The 17582-nt window shown below is 44.2% G+C and overlaps 4 protein-coding genes across 5 annotated transcripts; 3 read left to right on the top strand and 1 right to left on the bottom strand.

The window, feature by feature from the left end:
- The first annotated feature begins 1207 nt into the window (after positions 1–1207).
- LOC117148471 (elastin) lies at positions 1208–2002 on the top strand. The gene has a single exon (XM_033315845.1). It carries the CDS (start codon positions 1362–1364, stop codon positions 1827–1829), a length of 468 nt encoding a protein of 155 aa, XP_033171736.1. The 5' UTR covers positions 1208–1361; the 3' UTR covers positions 1830–2002.
- Positions 2003–2793: 791 nt separating this feature from the next.
- Positions 2794–3768, top strand: LOC117148470 (farnesol dehydrogenase). The gene is made up of 2 exons (XM_033315844.1): positions 2794–3404; positions 3486–3768. The coding sequence occupies exons 1-2, from the start codon at positions 2829–2831 to the stop codon at positions 3660–3662; spliced, it is 753 nt and encodes a 250-aa protein (XP_033171735.1). The 5' UTR covers positions 2794–2828; the 3' UTR covers positions 3663–3768.
- Positions 3769–7272: 3504 nt separating this feature from the next.
- LOC117146949 (cytoplasmic dynein 1 light intermediate chain 1) lies at positions 7273–17170 on the bottom strand. 2 transcript variants are annotated; one of them, XM_033313604.1, is made up of 8 exons: positions 16943–17170; positions 16360–16563; positions 10357–10547; positions 9890–10290; positions 9595–9824; positions 9411–9522; positions 9154–9339; positions 7273–9092 (listed from the first exon to the last, which is right to left on the bottom strand). In XM_033313604.1, exons 2-8 carry the CDS (start codon positions 16449–16451, stop codon positions 8823–8825), a joined length of 1482 nt encoding a protein of 493 aa, XP_033169495.1. In that variant the 5' UTR covers positions 16452–16563; positions 16943–17170; the 3' UTR covers positions 7273–8822. The 2 variants fall into 2 exon arrangements, with proteins under 2 accessions (XP_033169495.1, XP_033169496.1); XM_033313605.1 differs by having other exon boundaries at positions 16360–16548.
- LOC117146948 (armadillo repeat-containing protein 2) lies at positions 11724–14874 on the top strand. Its single transcript, XM_033313603.1, has 7 exons — positions 11724–12200; positions 12271–12469; positions 12545–12682; positions 12757–13382; positions 13447–13630; positions 13686–13916; positions 13981–14874. The coding sequence occupies exons 1-7, from the start codon at positions 11800–11802 to the stop codon at positions 14800–14802; spliced, it is 2601 nt and encodes an 866-aa protein (XP_033169494.1). The 5' UTR covers positions 11724–11799; the 3' UTR covers positions 14803–14874.
- Positions 17171–17582: the final 412 nt, after the last annotated feature.

The raw sequence follows: 17582 nt of genomic DNA, 5'->3' as shown, positions 1-17582 counted from the left end.
GTGGGCCTTTGTCTTTGCTATCATTATCAACACCCTGCCATGTTGCGTTCTTTTTCTTTTTTTTTTTGCAGCTTACTGCTTATTCTTCTTATTCGCAGGCACAGTTAAAAATAATATACGGTCAACGTTGCGTATACGCAATATCTGCATTGAATATGAAGCATACGCAGTGTTGAAACATTTCATTTCTGATTGTCAATCAGTATTGGAAAGTGATAATTCATACTGATAAATATACTTTTAGTATGCATTTTCTCTCACTGCACCTTGGTTTGGTTTATGAGACATTTTGTTGTTGCTTATTTTGCTTTCGCCTTCGTTTCCACTCAGTTCAAGTGTTTTGCATTTTATGCTTGGCACAAGAATCAAGTGGAATGTGAATGGACAAAAGAGTGAGAACCTAAAAATACCGTATTTAAATGCCAATCATGTGTGGAGCAAAATGGGCTATAAGATCAAGTTGAAAGCCAAACACGAAATAGCATATAATTGCTTATATTTGCCAAAATGTTTAATTACTTTAAAAGATTGTACTATAATTGTTTTATAGCTAGCAAAGTAATACAATTAATATGATTTCTTATTTCTATTTAATGGTACCAAGTCTTTAATACCCATTTAATACCCATCGTTTGGACAAACGTTTGTTGCCGCGTCTTCGTCATTATCATCTGTGCTGCATCACGACAGTTGGCGTCCTTTTTCAAAAATTAACACAACGCTGGCCACGCCACGCCCCCCGGCCGCCCACCGCCCCCATTTTCCGACAAGGCTAAACCAAAAAAGAAAATCATAGAAATAGGAATCCAGACACGAGAGCAAAAAGATGAAATGAAAATGAAAAGAAATGTCATTTATCACAATATAAAATTGTATGCTAAATAACACGGAATGACCTGAATTAGAAGCACAAAAACTTGATGCCCTTTATATACGTTCTTATGTCAGGTTAATAAATCAAATATTTCAAATATACTATGGTATCTTATCATTTACTATTGGAAATATTTCAAAAAGACATTTACTCTTAGGCATTTTATGGAAGAGCTAAGCCAAAAATAAATCAAAATTTTATATCCTATATGTTTTCATGGCCAACTGCATTCGGTCGAGGTAAGTTACCAAAATTTCCGATCAACATATCCATGACATTAAATGTCAAGCCGAAAAATCGAGGTACCCCAGCCGGAGCTCCAGATTATCAGTTTTATTTTAGATCCCAAACAGTACACACCGTTCAGCGGAGCAAAATTTTGTACAAATTTTATTTGGTCAAAAAAAAATCGAAAAAAAAACTGTTTCTTTTTTACCAGTTTCACAAATTATTTGTATTTTGGATTTAGTCCGCAACAACTCACAACATGTCGAACACATTTTCCTACTGGAATGGCCAGCCGGTGAATGCTCCCGTCTATCCGCAGATGGGTGACTTCATGCAGCACTCGGCCGCTGGAGCAGCCGCTCCACCACCACTAGCAACAGCAGCACCAGGATTAGGAGCAGCCGGCGGACTAGGAGGTTGGCCCGGCCAGGGCGCAGCTCAGGCACACTCCATGCTGCCATATGCCGGAGGAGCCGGCGCCATGCCGGGTGCCATGCCAGGTGCCATGCCAGGTGCCATGCCGGGCGCCATGCCGGGTGGCATGTCCATGACAGCACAGCATTTAGTGCCGCCACCCGTGCCCTCTGTGGATCGCTCGATATTTGGAGATATTCCCGGACGAAATGAACCGTGCATGGACAATGGCGAGGCCTTCTGCGCCTACAACGGCATGGACATGAGCATGAACTACGGCGGAAGCGGTGCATCCAAAGGTGGCTACTGGTAGGACCAATTACACGAACAATGCCAGCACGAGCATCTGCACTGCACTGCACGAAGGGAATCGCATCTAGACCACTCTTAACTTTACACAGCCATATACATAATTTAGTGTTCGAACCAAACGACTTGTACTTGGCGAAAATGTTAAAAATAAATATCCGTAAGATATAAAATTGATCATTTGGCACAAATCGGTGGGTGTGTATAAAAGGGTTAATTGCAATAATAAATACGGAGATGAGTTAACGTGCGGCAAATTGAATGTGAGAAGCGCGTTGTAAACGCAAATCACATATATTTTACATGCTAATTACTAAATAAGCAAAATGTCATGTGAGGCAAAGAGTACTATTGTTATTTTACTATTTAATATTTTAGTTTTGTTTTTTATATAAATATTCAAAGCACAAATCAAGCTTACATTCTATTTATTTTGATTCTTCTATATCAGCACTTTAATATATTTAATAAGCTGTGTAAAATAACATTTAAATAACTAGGTGCAAACCATTTATAAGATTAATAGACCCAATCTTCCACCGTATGATTATCTTGAGTACTCCGTATAAATATATGTTCTTGAGATTCGCATTGTAACTTACAAAAAAAAACAAAAGTTTCATCGTTTCTAACTAAGCAAATACAACGCCCGCCGCCCCTTTTGTCGTATCAAGGGGCGTGGCTGGTTGTCACAGTGATGAGAGGGCAATTTCTCAACACGCTAACAAGATGCACTCAAAAAAAATGGGTATACCCATTCGGAAATTATTATTTAAAAAATAAACGGTGGTTAACACAAAAATTTCTTAGATTCAGCATAATCTTAATGCCACCAAGTCATTATATATATTATATATTCATTCTATTGTTTTGCTCCAACTTTTCTCTCAGTGTACTAGGCTAGAACTCGTTCGGAGAGCGCACGCAACCATCGCAGCGATATAAAAAGTGGATCTTCTGGCCGAGATCCGAGTAATCATCGTTCAAATCGCAAGCGAAAATCATGGAACGCTGGCAGAATCGCGTTGCCGTAGTCACTGGCGCCAGTTCGGGCATCGGATCGGCCATCGCCAAGGATCTGGTCCTCGCCGGAATGACGGTGGTGGGTCTGGCCCGACGCGTCGATCGCGTCAAGGAGCTGCAGAAGGAGCTGCCGGCGGAGAAGCGCGGCAAACTCTTTGCCCTCTACTGCGACGTGGGCAACGAGAGTTCCGTGAACGAGGCCTTCGATTGGATCATCCAAAAGTTGGGCGCCATCGATGTGCTGGTCAACAATGCCGGCACCCTGCAATCCGGCTACCTGGTGGACATGAATCCGTCCGTCATGCAGCAGGTACTGCAGACGAACATCATGGGCATTGTGCTGTGCACCCAGCGAGCGGTGCGTTCCATGCGGGAGCGCAAGTTCGACGGCCATGTGGTGCTCATCAATAGCATCCTGGGACACAAGACCATGACGGCCACGGAGGGCGTGGCGCCCGATGTCAATGTCTATCCGCCCAGCAAGCATGCAGTTACCGCGCTGGCCGAAGGATATCGCCAGGAGTTCTTTGGCCTGGGCACCCGCATAAAGATAACGGTGGGTTCCGTCTCCACTTTCCACTTTCTTCGGATTGAACATTTTCCTAACCCTTTTTTTTGGCTTTTCCCGCCATCGTAGAGCGTCAGTCCGGGCGTGGTGGACACGGAGATCCTGCCGGACAGCATTAGGGAGGCCATCAAGGATCGAATGCTCCACTCCGAGGACATCGCACAGGGAGTGCTGTACGCCATTGCCACACCACCACATGTCCAGGTGCACGAGCTGATCATCAAGCCACTTGGCGAGACCATGTAGACGGAGCTCCAGGAGCTCTGTTTTCATATTCACATACAATTTTCTTATACACTTAAATATTCATAATTTAACTATACACGTTGCAATAAAAACTATTTAAATTTAAGCTGGTACGCTGGTTTAATTTACTTAAATTTGAAATGGAAATTCCCTGTCTTGAGCAGTAACAACACATGAAATGAATGCGATAAATAAATGGGAGAGCATTTCCATGGGAAAACGGAAAATTGAAAATTCAGTATGGTAAACATATATATGTAGTATATAGTAAATGGCAAATGACTTTCCGCATAATGGGGCTGGCAACTAATTGCCAATGGCCCTAATGGCTTTAATTGACAATTTTTGTTGGCCTTTTTCTGCTGGCCAAAAAGGAGGACAATTGAAAATTGACACAGAAAAGGCGAGCAATAAATGGGAAAATAAGGCAAGCCAAGCCATCCTGCACAAATGGAATGCTCTGTGGTCAAAGAGTGTCATGTGCAATTGGGCATCTTCGAGCAATAGCTTCATTCGAGGAGGAAACCGAGTCATTAGAGCGTTCCGCTTCTTCCAGCTTCCTGTGCACTGCGAAAAATTACTAACCGCTCTGCGATTTTCTCCAAAGAAAACCAATCTGAAAATGGTCACAGCAAATTCGAATAAATTTTAAGAAATTGCCTTTAATGTCCAATGATTATTTAGACCGTTTATGTTACAGTGTATTTCTTGCTGCTGGCCACACACTTGATTTTATTTGCGCTTTTTCCGAGTTTGGTGTCCGTCCGGAAACTCAATTTGTCAGACAAATGCGATGGAGCTAGCTGCAGCAGGAGAGCATAAAACAGGACCTCAGTCGCTTCAAGGACAATGGAGCATCCTGGGCCAAGTCTATTAAAGCCAAGTAAACACTGCTCTCAATGAATTTGCAGCTGCGAAAATTCCAATTGACTGCAATCAAAAGATGACCGCACCAAATAATTAAATAAAACGATTTTCTCGGCCTTTTCGCCAGCTGAAAATGTCCTTGGAAAACCAAAATGAATGTGTTTCGAATTGCTAAAGTAAGAAAATGTAGCACTATTAATTGTAGTTATTTTTCAACGTTAATGATTAATAATAAAATGAGAAAAAAGCCAGCATTCTTCATTTAATTTTAAATAATTTTTTAAATAATACTGACGTTTCTATTTGGCTAAAAATCAAATATTTCTAGCCATGCAAATGGCATGCAAATAATTTATTGGCTCCTTCGTGGACTTTCCTTCCCTCCCCCCTGCCCCTGCCCCCAATTATTCAGCCATTTGTTTTTGTTTTGCGAAACTTGAGATTGATAAATTTTCATCCTCCGCGCATTTATTTGTTATTTGTTTGCCTCCTCCGTTGTTTGTCCGTCCGTCCGTCTTTCGCCGCTCTTTTATCAAACTTGTTTTGATGGCCTCGACAGCTGTCAAAAGTTTTACATACATACTACCCCCTTCCAGGGTCTCCAATCTACACATCCCGAGCGATTCCGCATCCGAATCCAATTCCAATTAAGCTGTCATTATGGAAACTCAGCTAGAAAGACGCGGCGTTCGCGTTGGAAAAGGAAAAAAAAACAGAAAACAGCTTGGTTGGATATTATTATAATTAGTTGTGGGATTATCGCACGCTTATCAAACGCAAATTGATTAATTGGTTTAACGATTCAAGCGAAAAGAAATGGCTTCGCACCTAAACAATGCAATCTATTTAAGATTTTGCACAAGAATTTTTATGTAAATGCATTTTGTTCGATTAACCAACACACATCTCTGGCATGCTTAATTATTATTAGATTTGTATCGAACCAAACGAAAACAACAACAACGACAAAAAAATGCAAAATGCAACTTAATTACATTGTGTAAAATTTGATTTGCATTTTATTCGCTGCAGCGCCGTCTGTGTATGCATAAATTATTTGCCAATTTATTCGCTGTCCATCACAAAAAACAAAAAGCCAGCGCAAATCGAAGAAAAAAGTGCAATCAAATTTAATGAATGGCAAATTTAAAAAGCTGCTGAATTTTTATCAAATAACATGTCAGAATGCATTAGATGTTTATTAACTTTTTCAATGTTTACATGGTAGATCTATTTATATAGTGGACCACATTAATCCATTATGCATACTGAAAGTTACAAAAGTGGAAAGTACATTTTAATTCAATCATATTTAATCAACAAATTACCAAAGATACATTCTAGCCTCCATCTGTATTTAATATATTTACTTAAAATTGGCGGACTTAACTTGCAGTTATATCAATTTAAAGTGCCCAAAATTGGCGTAAGTATTGAAACTCATATAATTTTAATATGAAAAGTATCTTTGATACGAGTTTGCAACCAGCTCGCGGCATTTGGCAGCTGGTGCAGCAGAATCCTTTGTTACTGTGGAAAGTAGATGATGGTAAATGGTAGATGGTATGGCATATGGCATGTAGTATATAGTATATGGTCTATGCTACGTGCAGGAGGCAAGCCATCAAATCGCAAAAAGGAAATCAAAATCAATGTCAATATTTTTTTGAGCCAAATCGAGGCTGGCAGAAAAGGCGCTAAGTCAGGCTGGGCAATAAGGAAAATGAGCACGTGCGAGGGAAAATCCAGCGGCGGGGGAAGGGGGTAAGGGATGGAACTTGGCAAAACTGTCGCCGGGCACAAAGGATGCGGGCTGAAACAATAAGTAAGCCAAAGGACCCAAAAGGGCGCAGAGATTGAGGTAGACTGGCGTCATCATTTATCACGCGCTCTCTCCAACACACACACACACACACACACACACACACACACACACAAACACACACACACACACTGGGAGAAGGTCAAGCAAAGTGTTATCCTTGGAGCCATCAAGGCAATGCTGGCAGGGAAGGGCAGGGAAGCCAAGCCAGCTGCCAGCTGTTCCTCGCGGTCCTTGGTTTCTTTGGATAGACGCGTGCACTGGGAGCTTTGGGTAATTGACAAACAGGTGGAGCCACTGACTCATCATCACTATCCAGAATCGCTCACCTTTCACATGTTGAATACCTTACTAAAAGACCTATTTACCCATAGCCCAAATGCTGATCAGTTAAACTATACTACTTATTTTAAATAACTTCCTTTTCATAGTTGTCAGCATATGGTAGATATAGTACACAATTTTGCAAAGTGTACAAAAATGATTGTAGAAATCACTTTTAAAATGAAAATACCTAGCTTATTAGGTCTCTTTCGTCACTATGCAATTTATTGCATCTCAGAATTTATTCAGTTCACAATTAAAAACAACCTTTTGTTCGATTTATTTTTTTGTGTTTTTGGAAAATTTATTTAAATTATTTTACTTTTTTGTTGCAATTTTCGACGCTGATTTGTTGTCTATATTTTGTGTGTGTTTAATTTACATTAAGTTAGTTTTGTGTGTGTGTGTTTTAGCTTTGTTCTTTGTTTGGGAGTTTTCGAATACCGATCAATTTGTTTAAATAATTCGCTTGCACAAGGGTTTTAATTTGCTCTGGGTTTTCGTTTTATATATTTATATATAATGTTATACAATATATTTAATATAATTATTTTGTATTTATACATAAAAATAGTTTCTGTAGCACAAATCATTCAGTTAATTTTTCGTTTTTATTTATTGTTAATTATATATATTTTCTTTTTGTGGTTGCTTCTGACGACACACGGCATAGAGCGAGAGGCAAAGAGTTGAATGCGGGAGGAAGAGCAGTGGAGAGGACATGAAAAATTGTGGAATATTATGGAAACTATATCTCCCGACGAGAAGAGCATACATACATTTGGTGGAATACATATGGCAAAGGGAAAGCTACTTCTCGATTCGAATCATAGAGTAAAATAGAGTAATCTTTGCCTGGCGAGATGCGATCCAGCCTTGGTCTAACTTGGTCTCCTCGATCAGGACACATGCATGCGTACCCTCCGTGATCCACGCTCGTTTAAAATGGCTTAAATAAAAACTGGCTTTAAAATGAAGACGGACTGCGGTGGCTCTTCTGGAGCGGATAACGAAAGAGTTCTACATTAAAATCGAAGGGATTGAGGAGGCATAAAATTAATTACAATGGGCTTCGTTGGTTGGTGTGTTTGTTGGATCGATTGGAATAGGTTTGGATTGTGCTGGGATTTGGATTTGGAACAAAAGCAAACTTAAAATGTACACATGTCAATGGAGGAGCGCCTCGAAGTCTCCTGGTATAAATACTAATGTAAACGTCTCGCCTACCGAATCGACACAAGTGTGAGTGGGTGTGTGTGTAAATAATTAATATAATTAAAAAGTACATACAGGCTAGGGAGCAAGCCATACTCATCATCGCAGGGATCTTGAATCGTGTTCGAATCTCTCGTTTGTCTGCCGTTTGTTAATTACATTTTACAGCTCATTAAATAATTTATTATACAAATGTGTGTGTGGACCCGCGAACGAAAAAAAACCTACTTCACTTTATCCTTATCCTTAGCGTTATCATTATCGTTACCATTATCATTATCCTCTCTATATCTCTCTGTCTGTCATCTCGCCAAGGCCCTTTAAACACATGCAGAGCGGGGCCAGCTGCGCTGGGAGGAGTACAACAAGATGCCTCGCAGACAATTTCCCTTCTTCAAATAGAAAACATTTTTCCTAAGCTTATCCATTAAGTGGCGAATGTCTCAACTCTTGTTCAGCGTTATGTTTCTCATTCCTAGTTTTCCTTTTGTTTTTTTGTTTAATTTCTTAGCGAAAGTGTTTGAGTATAAAGCAGAAGGCTCGCAAAAATAATCACTAGTGGCTAGGGAACCCATCAAATGAGTACCTTGAAAGTTTTAAAGTGGTTATGCAGAACAATCTCTGGGCATTGATCACGTTCCGTGGAATCCAAACAACTTAAAAGCTAGCCCCCGCGAAACTGATAAAAAGACCGTACACCAACTAGCGGACCATTGAATGATCCAGGGCAGCTGTTTCCAATTATGATCCCTTTCGCGGCTGCCCAGCTATCCTGCGACTCTCGACGAGTCTCAGCGAGTCTCTGCCCTTCACTTGATGCTTAAATAACGTTCTCATGCTGTTGTGGTTCTCTCATTGCTGCTGCCGCTGCTGTTCTGCTTTTCTGCTGTTCTGCTGTGGTGTGTGTGTTGCTGCTCCTGGTTGACTACGGCTCAACACTCACTCTGCGACATGTCGATCTCCTTTTTCACGCTGCGCGATAATCGATCCAGCTCGGCGGCCGCATCTGTGCGCACGGCCAGCTTCTCGGGCGTCATTACTGCATCCGTACCGTTGGCAGTGCGACCCGGACCCGCCGGATTACCCGCTGCGCCGGAACCGCCGCCACCCGGACTGCCCGACTTTTTGTGCAGCAGCGAGTTAAAGAAGTTGGCCAGAACACCTTCGGCACCGGGCGTTGCTGGCGTCAGCTTGGGATCAATCTGAAAATGGGTTAACGAATGAGCTTAATATGTACTTTTGGTGTGCATTGGGCGTACATACCTTTTTGGGCGAACTCTGTCCCGTGGTGCCGGGCGTTCGGGGTCCGCTCTTATTGCTGCCTACGCCCTGCGATCGCAGTGGCGACTCACCGCGCACCTGGTCGCCCTGCTTGAGGATCTCCTGCTGGCGTGCCAGGAACGCCTGCTCATCTTCCGTCTGCACTTCCGCCTCGCGATTGGAAACCGCCTGGAAGAGTGGTGAAATATGTAAGCAATGCCTCATAGCATTTTAGCAAATGAATGAATGGAGTGACATACCTTTCTAGTTGGTGGCGATTTGATAATGTCTGTGTAGGGATTCTCGGCCTTGACTCCATGCATATTCTCGTATAAAATACTAATCTTCTTCAGGCTATCCCAGCCAGCCGGACTGTTGGGATACAAAGATAAGTAAAATGCTAATTATGGCAACTAGTGCAAAATAGAGAAAAGGGACACCCACATGAGTACCGCATCCTTCTCAACGACTAGCGCTGGCGTACGGAATGGTAGACCATAAATTCGATGCGTCAGATACTTGTAGAGGACATCACAGTTCTTGTCTTCCTTGACGCTCGTGTAGAAGAGCGAAGTGCCATGCCGCAGGCAGAAGTTACGTATCCACTGCTGGATGAAGTCAAAGTGCTCGTCACGATACTCGTACTCCTTCTCTAGCGTGGTCATGTAGTCCGTCTGTAATGGCAAATCCATGGATTAGAGATCCATAATAGTTTTCAATATTTCCATGCCGCACTCACCTTTGTGACCACAACAACGATGTCGAGGCCCAGATTTGTAATTAGTGCATCCTCCGTCAGCGGCAGCAGGTCATCCTCGTCGATCGAGTTGTTGCGCATCGTCCGCTTGACGGGGGAGCCCGGATCCAGATCGTCGCCCACCTCACAGTAGCTCTGCCACGTGGTGGTCAGTCGCTGGCGGGCCGCCTCCTTCTCTTTGGCGTCCAGCTGCAGGCTATCGATGTGCTGGCCCAGGACCTTGATCCAATGGTTCAGCTGCTCCAGCCAGCCCCACGGCTGCGTCATCGAAACGGTGAGGATGACGAGTGTGTGTGCATAGTTCGTTTCGTTGAGCGCATAGTGTAGCAGGTTTGTGTGTCCTGGATCGCCGTCCAGGACCCAAACGCCCAAGCGCGTCATGTCTGCAATAGAAGCAACATAAGATCAATTACTAATTGCAAAACTTCAACAGATATCGGATCACTCACCGTCTCTGTACTCATCCTTGACATCAATGTAGGCATACTCCAGGCCGGAACCCTTCTTCGGATCCTCGACGCCCTGCAGTTTGGCAATGAGTGTCGTCTTTCCGGTGGCATTGTCGCCTAATACTAGTACAGATTTGTTTGATGGAAGTTTTGTGCTGCCCTGTGTTTGTACTTCATTCAATATCGCTGACCTGAAAGAGATAAATTCGGAATTTATCAATGCAACTTGCTTAGTTTGTTCAAATTTAATGAGTGGGTTGTTCAGCAAAGTAATCCCCCACAGAAAAGTCTTTAAATCTAAGCAGTTGAAATACAAAGCTATGTTCCTAGACTTCCATATATCCAGAAGTACACTCATTTTCGTAGCTTTTCCGCTGACACACGTAATCGTATCCAGGTCAGAGCTCCGTCACTCATTCGCATTTCCCTTTTCGCAACATTCCGGCCATCAAGTTAATTGGCGGACCCCCAAATGGAGCCCCCCAGCACCTTTATTATATGCTTCAGCCACGCCTCTCAAATTTACCACCCGAAAGCCCACGATTCGTGCTCGATTTTAGTGTTTCAATATTTGATATATAGTTTTGCATGCGATTTTCGAAACGTCGCTAGACGCTGTCTGGCAATTGAATTAGACCAATTAAATAATTTTTCAATTGTTGTGAATGTGATGGTTGGGAATACTTTTCTGCTCCAACACAATGTCCGGTCCTGTCCCAGCCAGGACATGCAAATCGACCACAGGTACCTGCTCTGCTGCTCCGCACGTTGCCGCCGTATCTCCCGCTTTCTCCACAAGACTACGATGACTATGACTATACTATGGGGAATATCGATTGCCCAACCGAGCAGCACTTTTCGAGTTCGTGGCGATTGTTTTGTTTTGGTCGGTTCCTTTATTGAAAGCGGCGCTTTCTCATTTACGTACGAATATGGCACAGTGGCTCGGGATTTATTATTTCACATACATATGCAAAGATATATAGAGTGGGTTAAGTTCACTCTATTCTTGTTAATACATGGATTCCATTAAATCTTATTAGTTTCTACCATTGCCTTTCGAAACTTTCGATCATTTTCGAGAAGCAATTAAAACCCACTGCCTTCTCTGCAATTTCCCTTATTCTTTCCCATTGCGTTGACCCACTTTGGGGCAACAGACCACCTGCGTCCCACTGTACAGGCAGTGGTAAGTGAACGCTTGAACGTTCTCCATTTGGTGGTGGCTAGTGCTCGGTGGACTCCTTCGCTGGGGCAGAGGTGTTGGCTGGGGTGGAGTGCTAGCCCGTTGGCATGGTGCACGCGAAAAAGCCAAACGAAACGTAAAATTTCCAGGCAAACCTCCTCGCTGCCTGCGAGGAGTCCATCGAGAACTGTTCGTCGTGCTGGTCGAGTGTTGCACTGTTTTCTCAATATTAACAAATTGGAGTATTGCGATCCAGGATGAGTTTGCTATTGCGGCGACGTTCGCGCAGCGAGACACGTCCTCAGGCGAATCCGGCGGAGATGGCCAAGCAGCCGGCGGACTCAGACAAATCGGACAGGCAGCAGCAGCTGGCGAAGCACCACCAGATGCGCCACCACCAGCCGCATGCCAGTGAACAGAGTCTGAACAAACTGGGCCTGGTGTCCAGTGGCACCAGTGGAATGGGCAGGCGCAAGACATCCGCGGAACTCATAAGCGAGGCCAAGATGTTCCTGGGCGAATCGGTGAACGCCGTTCCACTCTTGGCCACCGGTGGTGCTCGTTTGGTCAGCACTCGACGACCCATTACGCCCCGCGAATCCGGACGAGTTTTGTATGGCAAAGTTGCCCTGGCTGGGCGGCCACCAAGTGCCTTTTCGTAGGTTACCCATTGCTAGACTCCATGGCACAGGCATTCATCCGTTTCCATTTCTTCTGGCCTCACATAGCATGCGTTATCTGCAGAACGAGAAACCATCGACGCCCCGCCAGTTGCCGGCTCTATCGGGTTCCGTATCTGCCACACCCATGCCCACCCGGAATGGAGCTCTGCTCTGTCAATCCAGCACGGAAACGCTGATCGAACTGCTCAAGCAGCACAGTGGTTTGAAGGATTGCAGCGACGAGACAGTGCAGCACATTAATGCGGTCAGTTTCCAATAAGTATTTCATCATTTTCTTCAATAGAGCAAGTGGTTCGACTATTAATTATATTGCTCACAGATCCTCCAGGAGCTTTATACACGCGTGAGAAAGCAGGAGCGCAACTACAAGCGTGGCTTCATCCTAGGAGGACTCTACGGTTTGGTGGAATGTACTTCACCACGAGTCCTTTTGGCCGTGGCTCGCGTGGTTTTGGCTGTGAGTCATCATCCATTTGGACATTCCACTCGGGATTTCCCCCATTCTATTTGAATACTTTCAAATCGCTTTAGCTTCGTGTGACGGGCAGCAATCTCACGGGTGCCTGCAAGCTGATCTTCAAGGTGGCCAGGCACGAGCAGCATGACGCCCTTTTCCACGAACACGACGTTCTGGAGCTGCTCATCGATGGTTTGGGACACGCATCGCCACTGGATGAGCCAGAGGCTTGCATTTATGCCTATGGTTGCATACGCTTCCTGACCGCCAGCAGTGCCCAGGAGCGGGATGATGCCCTCAACCGCAATTGGATTGGTTTGGAGACCTCCGGCGAGAGTCATTCGCTGCCCATTCCTGCTCTAATGCCACCCGCTCTATCGGCCATATCGAGTTCGCTGTGTCCCAGGAAATTGACGGGTCAGCAAACGTTGGTGTCCCGCCTGGCTCGCCATGGCGCCGTGGAGCTGATGATACTGCACCTGCAGATGTTGAATGAGGCGGGAGCCACCAAACGCCTACAGGGTCCACCGCTACACACTCTCTATCAACTGTCGGCGGCCATGAGGGCTCTGGCAGATGTTTCCCAGCAACAGCAGCGTCTGCAGCTCCAACTGCAATTGGCATGTCCACATCTCATTCGAGCGGCCGAGGTATCCATGGGCGAACTGGAGGTCCAGGCCAATGTGGTGCGCACACTCAGGTGGGTTTCCATCTCATCCTTCTGGGGCAAGATTTAACTGAGCTGTGATTATTCCAATTTTTAGTGTGCTCTCGGAGGACTCTGATTGCTGTGAAACGCTGCACAACTATGCTGCCAGGATTGGGCTGCTCCTGGGTCCTTCGTGTGCCGGCGGTGGGCAGTGCAGTGAACGTCTCTTGGCGGTTCTAAGTCGTTTGGGCTACATGCTGGGCAATATACTGGCCAAACACGAATCGGCGCGCATACAGGTGGGTTTTTAACCACTTTAAGTTGGAATGAGTTCCATTTACTATTCCCTTTTAGTACTTTCACAACGATGTGGCCATGGAGTATCTTCTAAATGTCCTGGAACAGCTGAACGAACGCTCACCCAGCAGTGTGGCCCATTTGGATGCTCAAATCAAGTTGATACGAGTGGTGGCCAATATGAGTGTGAATCCGGAGGTGGGCGCAGGCTTGGGCAATGTCCGTTCTTTGGGCGCCGTGCTGCTGCAGCTTTTGAGCAAGACCAGTGAGGAGTTGACCAAGAAGAAGGTGAGTTTGCGGTGCATAATCCTGGCCAGAAGCTAATAGCTTTGCTTGCTTATCTATGGTTTAGTCGCCGGAACAGCAGGAGCTTCTGCATGCCACCTTGGGAGCCCTGCACAATCTGTGCTTCTACCAAGACAAACAGGCAGCTGTGCAGCCGTTGGCCGAGGGATCCCTGCAGAGTTTGATCGACGACCTGTCCGCCTCGTTGGCCAAGGTGTTGGGCAACTGTCAGACGTCGGTGACCAAAGTGGAGCTGGCCCGTGTGCTGGGTAACCTGACGAGGAACGAGCAAGCACGTCGTTGTTTCTGTGCCGCCGGTGGATTGCCACTGATGGTGCAGCAACTGACGAAGCAGGCAGCTGGCCAGGATTATGAGCTCCGCACCTGTGCCATTGGTGTCCTAGTGAACCTCTTGGGCGATGGCGAACAGAGAGGTCCTTTTCTGCAACTGCGCGGAGCGGAACTGCTGTCGCTACTGCTGCGTGGATCCCTGGAGCAGGAGGATTGGTTTCTGGCCAACATTGTTTGCCAGGCCCTCTGGAATCTTCTCATCGACGGCCATTGTGCGGCCAATCTTTGCCAGAATGGTAACATACTCGATGAAGTAAGTGATCTGCTGGCCGATTATCTCGATGAGGATCGATTATCGCCCGGCGATGAGGATAACGATAACGACGAGGATGATCCGGAGCGGGAATCTGAAGATTTGGATGCAACGGATACGGATCCGGAAGCGCACGATGCCTTGTGGGAGGATTTCGCACTGGTCGCCACTGATTTGCTGGAACGCATCCAAAACAACTTCGATAGGCAGCAGCAATCGCAGGCATCGCTACCCCAAAATGCCGATAACGAAGATGATAACGATGTATTTATCGAGGAAATGTAGTATCAGTTCGTTTGATAGTTTTTAGTGTTTCTATGCAAACCAGCATCATTATTGGATAAATATCATTAAACAAATTATCAAAGCCAATAAAAAATGTTTCGAAATAGTTGTCTGCATTCGAGATTTAACTGGGATAATGATATGCCCTTTGTAGCATCATTACCAAGTAAAACATTGATTATATGCCCCAAAACATAAACAATGATGACTATCTCAAGTTCTTAGTGTTTCGAGACACTATGCTACAAACTCTGGCTGTTCAATAGAAACCTAATGTATTCGAAATGGGTCGAAATCCATACTTCTACTCATATTTTTAAGACAGTAGTTAGCTTTTATTAGAAGCACAATGTAATTTGAAACCTAAATATCAAATGATTTCTAAAAAATCTCGATTCCCATCCATTTTTTGGACAACTGCTATTCCGTATTTTACTGGTAAATTATGTTAACTAGTGTAGTTTAAGCCAAACGACATATTCAGGTGATGACAACATCGTTTGCACTCACACACACACACACGCACACACCAGCGGAAGCCAATACACGCACATCTTAGAGCCAAGTTTGGATTCCAATTGGAATCGGTCTTATTGGCGGACGGCCCATTAAGCTGGGTTTCATTTATAGGTATGAGTGTAGAAAAACTGATAAAGCGAAAAAAAAATGGTAAACGCTGCCCTCGATTTGTTGCTTTTTCTTGTTGTTTAGTGAATTTATGAATCATCCCCGCACATTGTTGCTCTTTTCGGCCTCTCTCCCCTATCATTTTGCTCTCTGTTTTTCTTTGTGAGCCTCTTTATCTCGCCTACCGCTGTCTTTGCCGTATTTTTGTAATACTATTTATTCGCGCATTTTGTTTATTAATTTATAATCGCTAAAAAGCTGGCAAATCTTTGTGCAACATTTGAGGTTAAGTAGAGGAATATTGGTAGAAAAAGAAATGACAACATGCCAATGAAATCAGCTGGTTTGCGGCTCCAGAAAAAAGGAAAAAAAAACCGGGAATTGCCGGCTATCGGAAAGCAAACTACAAAGTGCAAGAAGAAAAATTAAGTAGTATTAGTTACCAACGGGCAGAAGTTTAAGATAGTAATAGTAGTGGTAGTGGTGGCAGAAAGCAACTAGCGAACGTCATTTTAAAAGAAAGTTATCAACAAATTGAAGAGAAATATAGAGCGCCCTCTCCGAACTTTTTTTTTGTTTATCTTCTCAGATTCTCTCGTTTGAGATTAAATTTTATTGCACTTCGCATATTAGTAGTAGTTATTTGTCGATATCATATTGTAATGTACCGAGTTACACGCTCTGAAAGTTAAGTATTATTACAATAATGGTTCAAAGAACATATTTTTCCACCTCGAACTACCTAATCATTTGTTCTATAGTTTCTGTTTTTTGGTAACTGATCTCTTGAGTTATCTTGTTGCTTGCATTTTGGGGGATTACGCATATATCACTTTTAGTTGATTGATTTTGGGGTTTCAATTGGGGCTGTGTTGCCTTTTTTGGGGGGTTACTTGCTGAATTAGTCGCTACTGCTGCAATTGCACTCACCATAGGTTCTCCTTTTCCGCGGCCGCATCCTTTTTCTTCGTGGTAAAGGATGATGTCAGCGCATTCGTTTGCGTCCCACTGTTCATCGCCATGTTGTTGTTGTTGTTGTTGGTGCTGCAGCTGCGGTGCTCCTATTGGAACGCTCTCCACTCCTGGCTGGATCCAATTGGGAAACGGGATGTGCTGGCGCTGCAACAGAGAGTGCTAAAGAGAGAGAGAGGGAGATTGGAAGAGAGGGGGAGAGAGGCAAGATGAGAAACAGTTGGCAAACAAAAACAAACACATGCGCGACAGAGCGAGACGGCTGCCAGGTGTCGGCTGCATATGATTTAGCAGTCTATTTAAATAATTTTACTGCAAGGCTGCGCACTTGTATTATTTTTGTTTAATTCTCTATGCATTTGTCACCGCGCTCTCTCTCCCACCCACTCTCACTTGGAATTCTGTTGCTTTAGTTACGACGCACAGCTGCTGACAAATTCGCAAAATTTCCTCTTCTACTCACTCTCTCTCTCTCTCACTCTATTTTCTTTCTTTCCTCCTTTCTGATTGCCCACTTTTTTTTATTCCGTTTCCTACGTACGCAGTTTCTCACGCTCTTCGCTCTCCTCTCCGATGAAAACTCGCGCCCTGGATTTGCACGCACGTCCTCTCCGCTGGACAGCCTTTCGATCGTTCCAATTGGACAAGGCAAACTTAAATAATATAATGTGTATTTATGTGGAGAAGAGCCGCGTTCGTGTGCGTTTCCACTGGAGTTTTTTCAGCGCCGTTGCGTCGTCGAATCTGACTGCCTCTCCTCTTCACTGCTCTTCTTCTTCACTTCTGCTTTGCTTTGCTTTTTCTTTCGCACCAATTATTCGTGTAGAAATACTGCAAAAAATACTGATACCAAAAGGCCAGCCGGGTATGGTCACACTCGGCACTAGCAGGTGCGGGAAATAACGTTCCCATAACAATCACTTTTATAACAATTTCCTATTTTTATTAGAACTTTTCTCCCAGCTTTTGTTTCTTTATATGGCAAGATGGAACGCTTTAGTCGAGGTACTGACTATCAGATACCCGGTAATTTACTTCGAGTATTTTCACGAGTAACAAATAAATAAAAAGTAAATATTTCAATAACGATTTGACGCTGCTCATAGGTGTCGCTTTGATCTCATTGTGAACTTTGTTCACATTTCCAACAGATGGCGTTGTGGCAAAGTTACTATTTCTGG

The sequence above is a fragment of the Drosophila mauritiana genome, chromosome X (assembly GCF_004382145.1).
Source record: "Drosophila mauritiana strain mau12 chromosome X, ASM438214v1, whole genome shotgun sequence".
NCBI lineage: Eukaryota > Metazoa > Arthropoda > Insecta > Diptera > Drosophilidae > Drosophila > Drosophila mauritiana.
Note: the sequence above shows the minus strand (reverse complement) of the source record. Positions and strands in the feature narration are given on the sequence as shown.

Excerpts from the sequence above, each read along its gene's own strand:
- LOC117148470 (XM_033315844.1), top strand. The coding sequence starts at position 2,829 with ATGGAACGCTGGCAGAATCGCGTTGCCGTAGTCACTGGCGCCAGTTCG. Across the intron at positions 3,405-3,485 it reads GCACCCGCATAAAGATAACG|AGCGTCAGTCCGGGCGTGGT; the intron begins GTGGGTTCCGTC and ends CCGCCATCGTAG.
- LOC117146949 (XM_033313604.1), bottom strand. The coding sequence starts at position 16,451 with ATGGCGATGAACAGTGGGACGCAAACGAATGCGCTGACATCATCCTTT. Across the intron at positions 10,291-10,356 it reads CAAGGATGAGTACAGAGACG|ACATGACGCGCTTGGGCGTT; the intron begins GTGAGTGATCCG and ends CTTCTATTGCAG. Across the intron at positions 9,340-9,410 it reads AATCGCCACCAACTAGAAAG|GCGGTTTCCAATCGCGAGGC; the intron begins GTATGTCACTCC and ends CCACTCTTCCAG.
- LOC117148471 (XM_033315845.1), top strand. The coding sequence starts at position 1,362 with ATGTCGAACACATTTTCCTACTGGAATGGCCAGCCGGTGAATGCTCCC.
- LOC117146948 (XM_033313603.1), top strand. The coding sequence starts at position 11,800 with ATGAGTTTGCTATTGCGGCGACGTTCGCGCAGCGAGACACGTCCTCAG. Across the intron at positions 12,201-12,270 it reads CGGCCACCAAGTGCCTTTTC|CATGCGTTATCTGCAGAACG; the intron begins GTAGGTTACCCA and ends GGCCTCACATAG. Across the intron at positions 12,683-12,756 it reads TGGCTCGCGTGGTTTTGGCT|CTTCGTGTGACGGGCAGCAA; the intron begins GTGAGTCATCAT and ends AAATCGCTTTAG.